This window comes from Bos mutus, chromosome 4 (assembly GCF_027580195.1).
Source record: "Bos mutus isolate GX-2022 chromosome 4, NWIPB_WYAK_1.1, whole genome shotgun sequence".
Taxonomy (NCBI): Eukaryota; Metazoa; Chordata; class Mammalia; order Artiodactyla; family Bovidae; genus Bos; species Bos mutus.
In genome coordinates this window covers 46,777,297-46,792,333 of record NC_091620.1, presented here as the reverse complement: position 1 = coordinate 46,792,333, position 15,037 = coordinate 46,777,297, and the positions used below count along the sequence as shown (strand labels likewise).

The 15,037-nt window shown below is 41.6% G+C and overlaps 1 protein-coding gene across 1 annotated transcript; it reads right to left on the bottom strand.

Annotated features, from left to right (window-relative positions):
• Positions 1 to 1,583: 1,583 nt before the first annotated feature.
• On the bottom strand, positions 1,584 to 14,656 carry SRI (sorcin). The gene is made up of 8 exons (XM_005901349.3): positions 14,504 to 14,656; positions 13,516 to 13,599; positions 11,429 to 11,498; positions 6,039 to 6,082; positions 5,082 to 5,229; positions 4,730 to 4,843; positions 3,455 to 3,513; positions 1,584 to 1,792 (listed from the first exon to the last, which is right to left on the bottom strand). The coding sequence occupies exons 1-8, from the start codon at positions 14,552 to 14,554 to the stop codon at positions 1,766 to 1,768; spliced, it is 597 nt and encodes a 198-aa protein (XP_005901411.1). The 5' UTR covers positions 14,555 to 14,656; the 3' UTR covers positions 1,584 to 1,765.
• Between the last annotated feature and the right edge of the window lie 381 nt (positions 14,657 to 15,037).

Sequence of the window (15,037 nt, the reverse complement as noted above, 5' to 3'; positions counted from 1 at the left end):
TAATATAAATTAATATCAATACTTGCTGCTGCTGCTAAGTCGCTTCAGTCATGTCTGACTCTATGCGACCCCATAGACGGCAGACCATCAGGCTCCCTCATCCCTGGGATTCTCCAGGCCAGAACACTGGAGTGGGTTGCCATTTCCTTCTCCAATGCATGAAAGTGAAAAGTGAAAGTGAAGTCGCTCAGCCATATCGGACTCTTAGAGACCCCATGGACTGCAGCCTACCAGGCTCCTCCGTCCATGGGACTTCCCAGGCAAGAGTGCTGGAGTGGGGTGCCATTGCCTTAATATTTGGAAAAGTAGTAGGAAGAAGGAAAATGAACTCATGATTCTGATTTCCAGGGGAAGTCACATCAACATTTTCGTATACTCTTTCCAGTCTTTCTAATGTGTGAATTGTTAAATATGTGTGAACACATGGCGTATCAAAATAGATGTATCACTGTTTTAAAAATTAGCATCTTCTGATTGTAAAAGCTAAGTGCACGCATTATAGAAAATCTGGAAAATACTGACATGCACTAAAGAACTCAAGTCACCTACAATCCCATTAGCCAAAAAATCCCCACAATATTTTCATATATTCTTTTAGTCTTTTTCTATCAATTTTTTTAACATAGTTAAATATGTGGCTCATAATATACAAGATTTTTAACTATAGTTATGGGCTTCCCTGGTAGCTCAGCTGGTAAAGAATCTGCCTGAAGTGCAGAAGACCCTGGATTGATTCCTGGGTTGGGAAGATCCCCTGGAGAAGGGATGGGCTACCCACTCCAGTGTTCTTGGGCTTCCCTGGTGGCTCAGACGGTAAAGAATCTGCCTGCAAAGGGGGAGACCCAAGTTCAATCCCTGGGTTGGGAAGATCCCCTGGAGGAGGGCATGGCAACCCACTCCAGGATTCTTGTCTGGAGAATCCCCATGGACAGAGGAGCCTGGTGGGCTGCAGTCCATGGGGTTGCAGAGTTGGACATGACTGAGCGACCAAGTACAGTACAGAACACAGGTCTGCATGGATAATGACAAGGCGGAGGTTAGTGACAGATAGTATTTGCCACTTACATTATTCAACAGGGTTTTTTTGGCCACATGGCTTGGTTTCCAACCAGGAGTTGAACCTGTGCCCCCTTCAGTGGAATCATGGAGTCCTAACCCTGATTAGGACTTTTCCTAGCCAGGATATTCCCTTCAACAGCTTTTTAAGTGTGTCTATTCATAGAGCCATCAAAGTATCTATAATCCTTAAAGCCTGTGTTAAGTTTCTACCAAGGAGAATCCTGATATGGATCACCAGGTTTTTTGTGGGTTTTTTTTGGTATCCAAGTGGGTATAAACCATTTACATAAGAATACTCCACGTATAAAGCTTTCACTCTGATGTAAAAGCCCTTCTAAAAAAGGGGAGACAACAGTTGTAGTCTGATGAAAAGGTTTTAGTATCTTACAATGAAAAATACATCATGTGCCTTAAACAACTGGCACACCTGAATTTACATAAAAGAGGCTTAACAAGAAAATAAGGCTTGACTGACAGTGGCTCAAGGAAGTTCTAAATGGTGTTTAACAGACTGGATCTTATGATAGTATCATCTCAAAGCATTTATTATCAAAACAAAAACTTCAGTTATACATAAAGTAATAAACCTTTACAAGAGCTGTTAAGGAAAAGTGGCTGTGTAAGTCTGCACACAATTGCTGAGGGCAAAGAGCAAAGGAGAACTCCAGTCGGAATGTGGATTATGTTCATACAGCTTGCTCCTGATTTAAACACTCATGACACACTGGATGAACTGCAAGAGAGAAACCAGTGTTACACTGCAGACCCCAGAACATGGAATACACCCCTGCTTATTTTTACGCAGCTTCCATTTTCGTATTCATTTAAACTGTGGGTTAAAAAAAAATAGTTTTAAAAATAAGAGTAAATGATGGATGGAAAGGTTCATTTCTTGAAGCACCCTAATATAAAATCCAGAGGGTTTCCTCACATCAAACCTTCTTATAGGAAGCTGATGCTACCTTAATGCATAAAGAATTATTTAAATTCCAAATTAATATCTCACTCTAAATGTGATCATGATCAAAGGCACCTACTCACAATATAAATAACAGTGGAATTTATAATGTTCTGGCCCATGGGAACTTCAGAGCTGCAGTCTTACCCCACTATTCTACTAGACTGCCTTTAAAATAGTTTATTCCTTTAAAATCTGCTGAATTAAAATATTCGTGTGTGTCAGTATATGGACAGAAACAGTGTTCAGAAAAGTGTGACAAAAACAGACTCTCTGGTCCTTCTCCAGTAATTCAGAAACCTGAGTGTGCAAGCACCAGTTCTTTGCTGTGAAGTTTGCTTCACTATCAAACACACAGCAATAATTTCTGCTCCTGTTCTCAGTTTTCTTTGGCTTTCTTCCCCCACCAGTGAGGCCCTAGACACTGCTAATTCCTACAGCATTCCTGCAAGGACCAGCTGACGCTCCCTCTTTCAGGGAAAAGGGAACTTGGTCAGGACATTCAGATAGACGTCCTTTAAGTGGCCCCGCGAGAGGCCGTAGCCTGTGCACTTTCCACCCCACAGGCTGCCTCTCCATCCTTGGAAATAAAGTGGGACTGTTACCTGAGAAGTTAATGCACACTGAGGGAATACACCTTTAAGCAAAAGAAGTAAATATATTTACGCAACAGCCTTTTAAAAGTGTACTCATAACTGCAGCTGCTGCTAAACCGAAAATATGTGCATGTTCGTATTTTGAAATGGAGAAACCTTTTAGTTATCACAGTGATGTCCATTCTAAAAGTGGTTTATCAATGGCTGAACAAAAACTGGAGATGCACCCAAACATCTCCCCACCTGTGCTGCGTCTATCCAACCAAGGCCAACAAAGATAGCACGTGGTTATGCTCACACTGGTTATGTGTCTGTATCCTGACTCATTTAGTGTGGCTGTACAGTAAATACAGTTTTAAATTATGACTTAAGTTTGTGCCTTTTGTCCTCAATGAAGAACACAAATGTGCCAAGTGCAGCTTCGATCCATGCAAGTTATTTCTCAATGACAGAGGTGATTTATGTAAAGGAGACAAAAGTAGATGTAACATCTGTGTGGTGGTGTTTTTCAAGGACATTTCTTACTGAAATCTCACAACAGTCTAGTGAAGACAGCATTATTATTCTTTCCTCAAATAGTCTCTGAGCAATGAAAAACCTGCCTAAGTGATCCAGCCAATCAGTGAGAAAAGCTGGGCCTTGACCTCGGTTGTTTAATGCAACAAACAGTGGTCAATGGATAAGACAAATAAATGACATTAATAAATTTTGGATGGTGACTCCTGATCATGTAAGCCTTAACTGCTCTGGGGTCCTTAAGATGCTCTAAAGAGCCAGCTTCAAAGGGATGCCCAATTGCTGTACATCTCTTTTACTCAGTTACGAATTTACTCAGACTTACATCATCATATGGGAAATTCACTACACCTTGCTGAGCAGTATCCCGTCTTCGAAAGCTGTCTGTAAAACCCAACAGTAAAATTTATTAGCTTTTTTAGAACATCTGAAATCATAATAGTTAATTGTTAGCACTGAGTTTCAAATGTAGTAACAAATTGTATAACCAACCAACAGAGACAAAAGGCCAAAGCAAAGAAGTCAACTGTAGCAATATGAATAAATTTAATATGCAGCCAAGTAACACAGCAAGCAGAAGTTGGCCAACTGTCTTTCCCAACCTGGAGTTGGAAGAAAAGGCCTTATCCCAAAGTCAGTAAAAGCTGCACAACTTCTGAGGCCATTCCTTAATTGTGATGGAAGTACAGAATTTCAGACTTTTTAACAAAGATATGTTAAGAAACAGATGCTTCTCCAGTGGCTCAGCCATAACCACCTGCAATGCAGGAGACGCAGGTTTGATTCCCGGGTTGGGAAGAACCCCTGGAGGAGGGAATGGCAACCCACTCCAGTTTTCTTGCCTGGGGAATCCCACGGACAGAGAAGCCTAGTACACTACAGTCCATAGTGTCACAAAGAGTTAGACATGACTGAGTGCACACACAGAGATGGATGGTGTCCTTAATATGACAAACAGCTGTGATCAAGTACTCCATCCATTTGAGCTTTGTCCTACTAAATGAAAAGGATTTACTTAGAAAAAAAAAGAATCTGGCCTCAAATTTGTCAGGATGCAAAAAAATTATAAAACCATACATTAAAAAGGGTAAAAAAACTAAAGAAAGGAATGGAACAGGAAAAAACATACAAAGGAAAGAAAAAGAGAGAGAAAAGTAGAGATTACTGATACAGCCTCATTTGAGAAGGACATCTGAAACACAGACCACCACTTTAAATTACTCTCCAACAGGAGGAATTAGGACGGAGGGCTACTGCTTTTTTCAAGTAGTTCACGTTCTAGGGAGAAATCACAGAATACTGCTCATACTGTAACCAAAAATTTCCCAATTAGTTTGGTACACTTATGTTATAGAACACTAAAGTAAAGTTTAGTTAGGATTTCTTTCTTCCCTCCTGAGCCACTCAGCTCTCCAGGTCTTAGTTCCCTGACCAAGGCTTAAACCCAGGTCCTGGCAGTAAAAGCATCGTCCTAACCACTGGACTGCCAGGGAATTTAGTTAGGATCATTTTAACAGCAGGTTACTTAATATGTGGGAAAAATTTCTGAGGAAACAGAATTATTTGCCAGGCCTGCTAATAGCAATCTCAAAGCACACACCTGTTAGAGCTCGCAGCTTGACGCAACAGGCGATGTAATCATCAAAGGTGATCTTTCCATTGGTACTGTATCGTTTTGCAATTGAATTCACAGCCTGGGGACTCAACCTAAATCCTGAAAGGAAGAAAAAGCATCCAGCAAAAAAAGAAAAACAAAAAAAATTCCAATTTCAAGGATTAAAAGAAAAATATTAAAAATAATTTTAAGCCCAATTTTTTAGGAGAGGGCTCATTTAAATTATGGATAGGTGCTATTTCTAAAAATAGAAACATAGTACTTAGTTTTATAAATTAAACAAAAAAACAAAACCAAAAAACTACTAGTGAACAGAGATGGCATCAGTCATACCCACCCATTGTTGTCAGGGCCTTCTGCAATTCTTGGGGATCCACTGTTCCACTCTTATCACTGTCGAAACTGATAAAGTGTTGTCTCCAGCCATTCAGTACAGCCCAGAGTTCTTTAAATTCATTGAAACCCATTGTGCCTGACATGTCTCTCTGAACTGTAATCAAGGATTAGAGCATCTTTATTTTGCAACATTTTCTAATGATTAAATCAAAGATCAAGGATAAGGGGATTTAATGTTCTTTCTGCTGAAAAAAAAAAGTACATTCTTTTAGGCATGACAGGACAAAAAGATACTCTTTTTGTATATATTTTATTTTTATGATATAAAAATAAAGGCCTATGGAGAAAAAGCTCTGAGTACGTATTTTCCGTGAGGGAAAGAGATCATCTATACGAATGACTACAAGGAAATTAAAAGGCCATTGTGAGCTACCGGTAACAACCAAAGTGGTCTGCACTTTCCGGGTGGTCCAGGCTATGCTGCTTACCCTTCTGTCCAGGGTCCTCTTTAGCCCTGATATTCCCAAGGCAAGGCCTCCCAGACCCACTGTTTTCACTTTTGGAAAATGAGGTGGGATGAAGGCACCATACCATCAGCAGTAACTAAACTAGTCCAACAACCGTGATACAAAAAATCCCATTGCTTGAAGGTCAGTGTGACTCATGCAGGGTAATCAATGTCACAGCAAAAAAGCTGCCTTGACTGCTCTGGTTTCTATACTTGTTTGTTTATGATGCTTCCTCAAATTCTTAAATAACATGTTCTGCTTATTAAACTTCCTTCCTTTTGCACACCAAGTGACATCTTAAAAGCTAATGATTTTGGAAAACTTTTCTGTGGTCATTTTTCACTTTGTGTTTACTGAATATTAGTTCTTAGACAAATTCCTTCAAGGTTTTTTTTTTTTTTTTTAATTCAGAAAAAAATACTCTAGACTGCCATCAAGGTAAAGGATACATCCAGCATTGAAACCATAAGCCGGCAAGTCTCCAGGTTAAAAGCTGTTAAATCAAGAAAAGCACATACATATTAATATGATTTCAAAAATTCACATTATGTTGGATACATTCAAAGTAATAGGAATGTGATTATTTATACACTTTTATTCTTACACGCTGCTCAATTTATGTAAAACTAAATTCATGGAGCTTTGAAGTAGGCTTATTTTCTAGATAGAACTTCCAGAACCCAAATTTGATTTTAAAAAATTTAATAGAAATCTTTTTTAAAAAAAAAGTATGGCCTAGGAGGGAGGAAGGTTCAGGATGGGGAGCACATGTATACCTGTGACGGATTCATTATGAGATTTGGCAAAACTAATACAATTATGTAAAGTTTAAAAATAAAATAAAATTAAAAAAAAAAAAAAGTATGGCCTAGTACTGTTAATATTTTTAGGTGTGATTCATGGCTTTTAAGTTGGGGGATAAAAGTGTTCTTATCTTTAAGAAAAATATGCACTGAAGTTATCAGTAGGTAGAATAATGTTGAGAGATCTGGAATCTGCTTTAAAAGAAAATGGGTAGGTTTATAGATAAAACAAGAAGAGCAACACATTGATAACTGTTGATGCTGACGGATGGGTACGGAGGAGTTCACTGTATAATTATCTGTATTTTTGCATGCTGCTGCTGCATCACTTCAGTCGTGTCCGACTCTGTGCGACCCCATAGACAGCAGCCCACCAGGCTCCCCTGTCCCTGGGGTTCTCCAGGCAAGAACACTGGAGTGGGTTGCCATTTCCTCCTCCAATGCATGAAAGTGAAAAGCGAAAGTGAAGTCGCTCAGTCGTGTCCGACTCTTAGCGACCCCATGGACTGCAGCCTACCAGGCTCTTCCGTCCATGGGATTTTCCAGGCAAAAGTACTGGAGTGGGGTGCCATTGCCTTCTCTGAGGCTTACAGTTTCCTATAACATAGTTTATAAAAGGTATTATACTCTTTTTCGCCTTTGAAACTGTTATATAGTGAGTTCAATCCACCATAATGAACCACAATGTATTATATCCACCACGGTGAATGGGTGGATCCAGTTGCTTTGTTCCTACGCACAGTTGACTTTAGTTGGTTTTGCTAGCTCTGTGTAGATCATTTGTTTCTCTTTCTTTTCCCTTTAATGTCAGACATTGAATGGTCACCTCCTCCCCCAAATTGCCTATGGCCTCTTTTTATAGACAATAAATATGCTTGCTAGAATTGTGAGTCAAAGGAGAGCATTCTGGGCTAAGACCGGATGACCCACTCAGTGAAAGCCATTGTTCAGAAGCCTTTTCAGTTTACTCAGGGCTCAAGGGTGATCTGAGGGTATTTCCACGCCTCACTTAGACAACCAAACTAGAACACACTTGTTGGTTTATGGCCTAATAGTACTCTACCTGAGTAGCAACAAATTAAAAATAAAGAATTCCTTGCATCTTACCAAGACTGAGGGAGTAGTCTTAGGTTCAAAGAAGCTGTAAATCTAGGAGGAGGAAGGGACAAGGCTCATGTGGGCAAGGCCAGCATGAATTCCACAAGGCTGTTGACATGTACACAGAGTTAACATTATTTACTGCTGTTACCAGCTTCATTTGAATCTTTAACCAAAGTGAACTTAAAACACTAGGCTAACTCTTATTGCTGTAATGTTTCCAAATGTTACAAACCATAGGTTTCCTACTTTTAATAGACTCATGTGTTTGGCATAGCTTAGAACCCTGAAACAAAAGGTTGGACACTGTTTTCTGTTTTGGTCCCTTAATCTCCATCTGATCCACAGAGATAATTCTTGGAGGTGAGAAAAGGCAGCACTTTTTTTTAACACTTTAAAAAGAGTTGCTTGATTCTTTGTTGTGTTTTTAAATTGTGTGGAGGTATGAAGTCTCTCTAGTCTAGACCAGAGGTTTTCAATCCTGAGCACTTACAAGAATCACCCAAAAGCTTTAAAAGACCCTGATATCTGGGCTATACTACAGAACAATAATTATTAATTTTTTAGCTTTACTAAGATATGATTGGCATACAACATTGTGTAAGTTTAAGGTGTACAATGTAATGGTTTGATGAATGTATATAACGACTGTAAGGTTAATTACCACATGTATCACCTCACATAGCTACCTTTGGTGCATGTGGTGAGAACTTTTAAGATCTACTCTCTTAACAACTTTTGTTAAAGTATAGTTAGCATCACCACAGAACAATTAGATCAGAATCTGACCATGGGAATCAGGCATTAGTTTAAATGGACACTTCTGATTTACACTGATAATTAGAAGTAATGTATAATCCCTTAGGTAAATACCAATCTTTCTTAAGTCAAAATACAAATAAGGATATATATGTATTTTTTTTTTTCCATTTTAGGAAGTCTCCCATACTCATTAATTCATCAAATGCCTATTAAGTACTCCTGGTGTGCAGGGCTCAGGATACCAGGGACACTGGAGATAACAACTGTGAAACTGGATCCTGCCCTGGCTGACCGTTTGAAGTCTTGTGCACAGGGTGGTGGTGGTTTAGTCGCTAAGTCATGTCCGACTCTTGCCACCCCATGAACTGTAGCCTGCCAGGGTCCTCTGTCCATGGGATTCTCCAGACAAGAATACTGGAGTGGGCTGTCATTTCCTACAGGGTAGAAGAGGGTAAGCCATAATGGAGACACCAAAAACTACCAGATCTTGAAGTGTGAGAGGCTCCTTCATGTTGAAAGAAAGACTTGATAGAAGAGGTAACATTTAAGCCAAGTTGTGAATGACAGGAAAGATTTGGGATATCTGGAGACAGTCATGTAAAGCCGGGGACCTGCACAAGCAAGGAAAGAAGCAGTGAAGTCCAGACAGGCAAAGAAGCGGGGAGAAAGTGTTGGGGGTGCTGGGCATCGGGGACTGAATTCCTAGTAAGCTGTCTAACTTCTGTTTTATATGGGCACCATGGAGCTACTCAGGATTTTTAAGAGGAAGAGAGTGACAGGTTAGAGTTCTTTGTTAGAACAGAAATCTGGTCTGAGAAGGGAGGGACTGAGATGGGCAGGAACAAAGGAGAAAATTCACTATTCTGGGCAGGCAGTTCTGATAAGTTAGAACACTGACATCTTATTAGTTTGGGTGAGAAGAACTCCTGTTCATTTCTCTTTTTTCTCCAGAAAGAGTTTTTACTAATGCTAATCCTATTTTAAATAATGCCAATTTAAATAATTTAAATAATGCTAAGCCTATTTTAAATAATTTCAAAGAGCAACTTCCCTCATCAACACCTCCTCTATGCGTGACTGCTCCCTCTTAACCTGGTTAGGATACCATGCACTGTGTGTGCTCAGTCGTGTTCTTCTCTTTGTGGCCTCGTGGACTGTAGCCTGCCAGGCTCCTCTGTCTATGGCATTTTCCAGGCAAGAAAAGAAGATGCCATAGGTTTTACTGTCTCCCACGTCCCCATCTGTGGTTTTTGGTTTGGAAGCTGGGTTGAAAAAGACCAATGGCTACATAACTTCTCCATTACAACACTCACTCTGACACTCACAAACAGGATGGTTTTGTGGGTTATTACAGTCTCATGGAGAAGGAAATGGCAACCCACTCCAGTATTCTTGCCTGGGAAATCGTATGGACACAGGAGCCTGGCGGGTTCAGTCCATAGGATCACAAAATGGTCAGACACGACTGAAGCAATGTAGAATGCAGGCACAGCCTTCATAACGAGATGACAACAAGCAGATTAATCACACAGTTCAGGTGATAGGTATGTCCTTTCGGTAACTCGGTGATCTAAGGTCATTACTAAATGTGGCTTTCTCAAAGGAAATTTCTAAAGGGACTGCTCTACAGGAATACACTGCCCACTTTGTTAGATTTTAAAACTGGCCACACCTCTTCCACCGAGCAGAAGTAGAGTAATAGTCTGTATTGTGACATAGCTAATTTGTGGAAACCCTGCTATTAGATCTCCTTTGTTCACCAGCCCCAACTGCTTGAGGTTAATAATTTAAATGTACTGCCTACAATAGTGTAAAAAAAAAAAAACAATCCCTAATGGAGAAAAGGGCTTCTTTTGTGTAGGACCAGTAGGACCAGAGTAAATAACAGAAATCCAAAAGGTTTCTATTTTAATTCCCACAACTAGGAAATAGTGATTGGATACTAAATTCATAAAACAAAGGATAATAAAAATGGATATGCTGATAGTTTAAAAAAGAGAAACACATAGTAACTATGCCCTGTCAAACAGTCAAAAATGGCCACTACAGGTCCACAGGTGTGAATTCTAGTTTGTGGGTTTTTTGTTTGTTTGCTTGTCTGTTTTTTGGCCATGCTGAACGGCTTGTGGAATCTTATTTCCCCAAACAGGGATTGAACCTGGGTCTATCGCAGTGAAAGCCTGGATCCCTAATCACCAGACTGTCAGGAAATCCCCTAGTTCGAATGTTTTAATTCACAACTTACCAAGAAGTTGAGGCTTTAATTTGATATTCTGTCTCAATTAACAGCAGGCAAAGAAGGTGGTAGGTCATGCATATCAGCCAAGACGCTGTTCTATCATGGTAAAGATATGATTTGAAGGGAAGCATGTGGTATGTGTGGGATAATGAGAAGGCCCCTGCCAGGAATGAGCATTCTGGTAAGAGTTCCCTCTCTGCAGCTCGTGCAGAATTCAAAAGGAAGGAAGTGGGTATAAGCACAGGGGGAAGTCTATGAGGAACTAGGGGGCAGCGGGAAGAAGGACTAGTATAAAGAGTTTAGAAATTAGGAAGGGTACGTCTTACTTAGCCTGATGTAGAAAGAGCAAAGAGCTGGGAGATGTCAAGGTGAGCATTCATGCTGCCAGGAGCTGAGAGCAGGAGTGTGTAACTGGCTCCTTGAGGACTAGGGCTGGGGGACTGGGCACTTGTGAAAAGGGAGGGTAGGACCAACTACTCAGAACTAGGGATGCAGAACAGGTCACCCTGGGACCAGGTGCCAAGCACCGGCCACCGAAAGCCCTAAGTGACACCATGTTCGAGCCAGAATAAGCTCCTGGCAAATAGGGAGCAGCAAATGTTAGCTCCTATCATTAATGACACCTGACCTGGAGGATTTCATTTCAGCACCTTACCTCGTTTTCTGAGGAGGAGGCCACATGTCTTATTGGTTTGAATGGTTCCAGACACCCGGAACCCAGATCCAAGACACCCACTAAACTGGTGGGTAGTGTGGGATGATTCAGTAAGAACTATCTTCAAACGAGCATTTTGAAATACAAAAGAAATAAATCCAGCTTCTGAAATTCTTAACTTTGCCATTTCAGAAACTCTCAGTTTTCTTGAAGGCTTTAATAATCACAAGTGACATCTGAAACACAAGAGATTTCCGAGACACTTTGGGGCTGCTAACTCACGTTTGTATCCTCCAGCAATGCCCGACTGTGTCAGGCATCTTTGCAGTTCATCAGCATCTATTTGTCCATCCTTTTGGAAAAAAAAAAAAAACAAACAGGAAAAGGATTTACAGGAGTGACTTGTACCTTCCAGTTCTTTGTTTACATTCAGCATTCAGTATACCATTAATAATAAAGAAAATGAATATTATCACGCATGAGACTTTAAATAGATGCCTTTCAAAAGTAGGCATTCTTTTTCTTCACTCTACTTCCCCAAACAATAAGTTACAGAAAGAAAGGAAACTGTTCAAGGTTCTCCCACAAATGGATAATTAAGGACATATACCAAAAATACCTTTCTTAGTACCTAGGTAAAGTGGGTATTCAATTTCAGGCTTTATTTGCAACAATCATTACATAAGAATTACCAAGTCTGAAAGCTGCTTACACCTATGCTTTGGTATTACCAATATCTTTTTGTCATTTCCTATAGATTCCTGAATTAGACTTGGCATAACTTCTAAAGTATAAGGTTACTCTTCTTAATAAAACAGTAAGATGAATTCAGTGAGACATATTTTTAAACATATGAATACAACTAGCTCCTATCCTTAACTACTCTCACTCTGAACTAGGAAACTGCCAAAGTAAGCAATTTAAAATACAATTATTTATGTATTTCATTAGAAGTTCTATTACTTGTCCTAGCTTTTTTTTTTTTCTGTTGAGGGGGTGGAGGGCTGGGTACAGAGATGACATCAGTAAATGAAAAGTTTGGTTCCCACAAAAAGCAGCCTCTGTGATCGCCTTTGCTTAGAATATGATGAATGTTTTTTCAGATCACAATTATACCTGGAAGACAAGTTCTCCATGCCTATTCACTGGCTGACCTAGGTCAGAACTAGAAACACGTTAAAGATTTTAAATCCTCAAGTTCATGACTATTATACAATCTAGATGACACGCAGGATCAATAATGTGAAAGACGATGGACATGCTGCTGCAGACCAGGGCTGCTGAAAGCTAAGCAGCTGGGGTCACTTTCATGGCTCCTGGTACCAGCAATCTAAGAATGCAGAGACTTGAGCTTTGCCGTGTCTTGTGGTTTCAAAGATACTGATCACTAACAGGTGAAGCAGATACTTAAGGGGAAGCTCTTTCCGTTTTAGACTCAATTTTCCATTCAGTTTCTCAAACTGTATTTCTTCCAGTGCTGTTCTAAAAGGTGGTCACACGTTTTTATCCCATAATAGACTACAGGCATTTTCACATTAAGACTGTGCTATTTCTAGCTTTTGATTAAAAGAAAGCTAGGTTGAATTCATAAGCACAAACGTCCTCTTTGAACATGTTGGATTATAACAGCAGTATGGTATATACGGTGACCTGGTAGCTGAGGAAAAAGGCATCCTCCAAGATGAACTACCACTTGTCACACAACTAGAATGTAAAGTGAAAGGTCTTGGGGTGTTGACCTTAATTCTCTCTCTGGGTCAATAGATCACAACACCTAACAAGGACATGGAAGGGCTGACCTAGTAATAGCATCAAAGAAAAAATAAACTGACCACAAGATTAACTTCCTGACAGCAAGAAGAAAGTACCTTTCTTATTTTGAAGCTAGTGGGTTTTTACCTGAAGTACCCATTTTCTAAGGGGGTAATTAACAGTCAAACTCAATGCAAAGAAAATGTCCCTCAGAATCTGGCTACAGAATTACTGGTACTACATGATTCGACCTGGAATTTCCTCTCTGGAAATTCACTGTCTGGACCCTGACAATTCACAGTTCTAAAGACATCTTTCTACCTTACATATCTTCAAAGCATATTTATACTAGCTTATTGTGTTCAATCTGACCCTAATTCAATCACAAGTTTAGTTCTGAATTGAACATAAGCATGGGTAACACGTTGTCCGAGTTTGTTCTGAATATTCAAAAATAAATAACTGCCCATGAACTTCCTTCTCTTTCTCTCTTTTTTCTTGAACAGAAGCAAAGGAATTCTTTTCCAGAGGAATAGTCGTGTTTCCGTGTGACTGTAACAAAGGTTAATACAAATGTACAATCTGAAATTCCTTTAATGTTAAAGGGAAGAGCTAACCTGTCCAGCTACAGCAGCAAAGTAACCATACAGCGGATCCTGAGTTTGTCCGGGAAACGCAGGCCCTCCGGGAGCCCCTCCGTACTGTAAGACAAGGAACAAACGCATCAATCCGATGACCAAGTTTTATTCTTTCACCATAGAGTGCCTTGTGCAAAGTCAGGTTCACTGTCAGTCGTTTGCTCCTCTCCCCCCCACCTCCCTTAACTCTCTACGTAAAATCACTCCTCCCCTTTCTCCCATTCTCACCCCAGTTATAATTTAAAAACCCGCAGCTAGGATCAAAATTAGTTGTCTTGACAATGACATCAGCATAAATGAAGTAACCTCTGCAAATCCCCATTAACCTGCAGTTTACTGAGATGAATGCAACCTGGCCATGCAACTTACCAGCAGGGCTCAGAATTGTCTTACATATTTTCCCCTAGCGTTTATGGTATTTTTAAAGCGTTCGGAGACAGGTGTAGCCTCGGGAGGGTGAGGTGTGTCACGGCTAGGGAATATTCTTTTTAGGAAATAGTTCCCAAAAGGATGCCCGTCCCAGACTCAGGGCCAGGCTGCCTTCCTCCCGTAAGTCTCTGACTCTAGCGGACTTTCCCTGACTTTCCCCGTTTTTCTCAATTTCGGAGAGAGAAGTGGATCGCAGGACCATTCTAGAGTAAAATGGCTGTTGCTCTTAGGGAAGGCGGAGCGGAAGGCAACACCCCAGTTGCACGATTTCACGCCGCGGATCCGGGAGGCACAGGGTGGGCTTCTTGGGTCAAACCTACGCGCGTCCCGGCCCCAAGCAGCAACCCAGGGGGAAGAAGGGACAGAAGGAAGGAGGTCGCCGGAGACCGAGGCCGGCCGGCGGGGGCGCTGGGCGACGCAGCGGGCAGGGCGGGGGCGCCGGGGAGCCGCCCCGGCCGAGATGCCCCGTGTGGCTTCTCGGAGCCCCGGGCGTCCAGGGATCGAGCCCAGGCCACGAGCCCGCGCGAGCAGTACTCACCCCGCCTGCGTAGTAGCCGCCGCCGGCGCCAGGATGCCCGGGATACGCCATGCTGCACTCTGCGCCGCAGCCCAGCACCTCCCGCCTCCCCGCCTGCCCGCGGGGACCGCCCAGGGCCGCACCACCGGGGCCGCGGGGTACGCGCCTGAGGTTGCCGCCCGCGCCAGGCTCCGCTCCCGGCCTCCGCCCCTTCCTGCGCGCCGCCCGGTCTTTGGTGTTTTCTCTTTTCAGGCCCTGAAGAACCCGAGGTCTGGTAAGTGACTTCACACGCGGGATGCAATTCACACCTGGGATTCTCCTCCCTTCAAAACGAATGGCACGTTCCAACACCAACCCGTTTCGCCGGGTGTTCTTTTTCTCTTCCTGCTCGAGCATCTTCTGCTACGTTTTGTATTTTAAACAAATTTATTGGACAGGCCTACGGGGCTGGAAGCAAAGTGTGGTATTGGGGGAAGGGGCCGAATGCCTTAGGGCAGCTCTGAGATGCTCTCAGGGAAAAGAGACGTCAGAAAACCAAGCTGCGAAAGTGTCTTT

Bases quoted from the DNA above. Each gene is read 5' to 3' on its own strand.
- SRI (XM_005901349.3), bottom strand. From the start codon at position 14,554: ATGGCGTATCCCGGGCATCCTGGCGCCGGCGGCGGCTACTACGCAGGC. The intron at 6,083-11,428 runs GTGAGTTAGCAG...TTGATTTAACAG, and splicing joins CATTGCTGGAGGATACAAAC to CTTTTAACCTGGAGACTTGC. The intron at 1,793-3,454 runs GTAAGTCTGAGT...TCTCTCTTGCAG, and splicing joins TGAATTTCCCATATGATGAT to TTCATCCAGTGTGTCATGAG.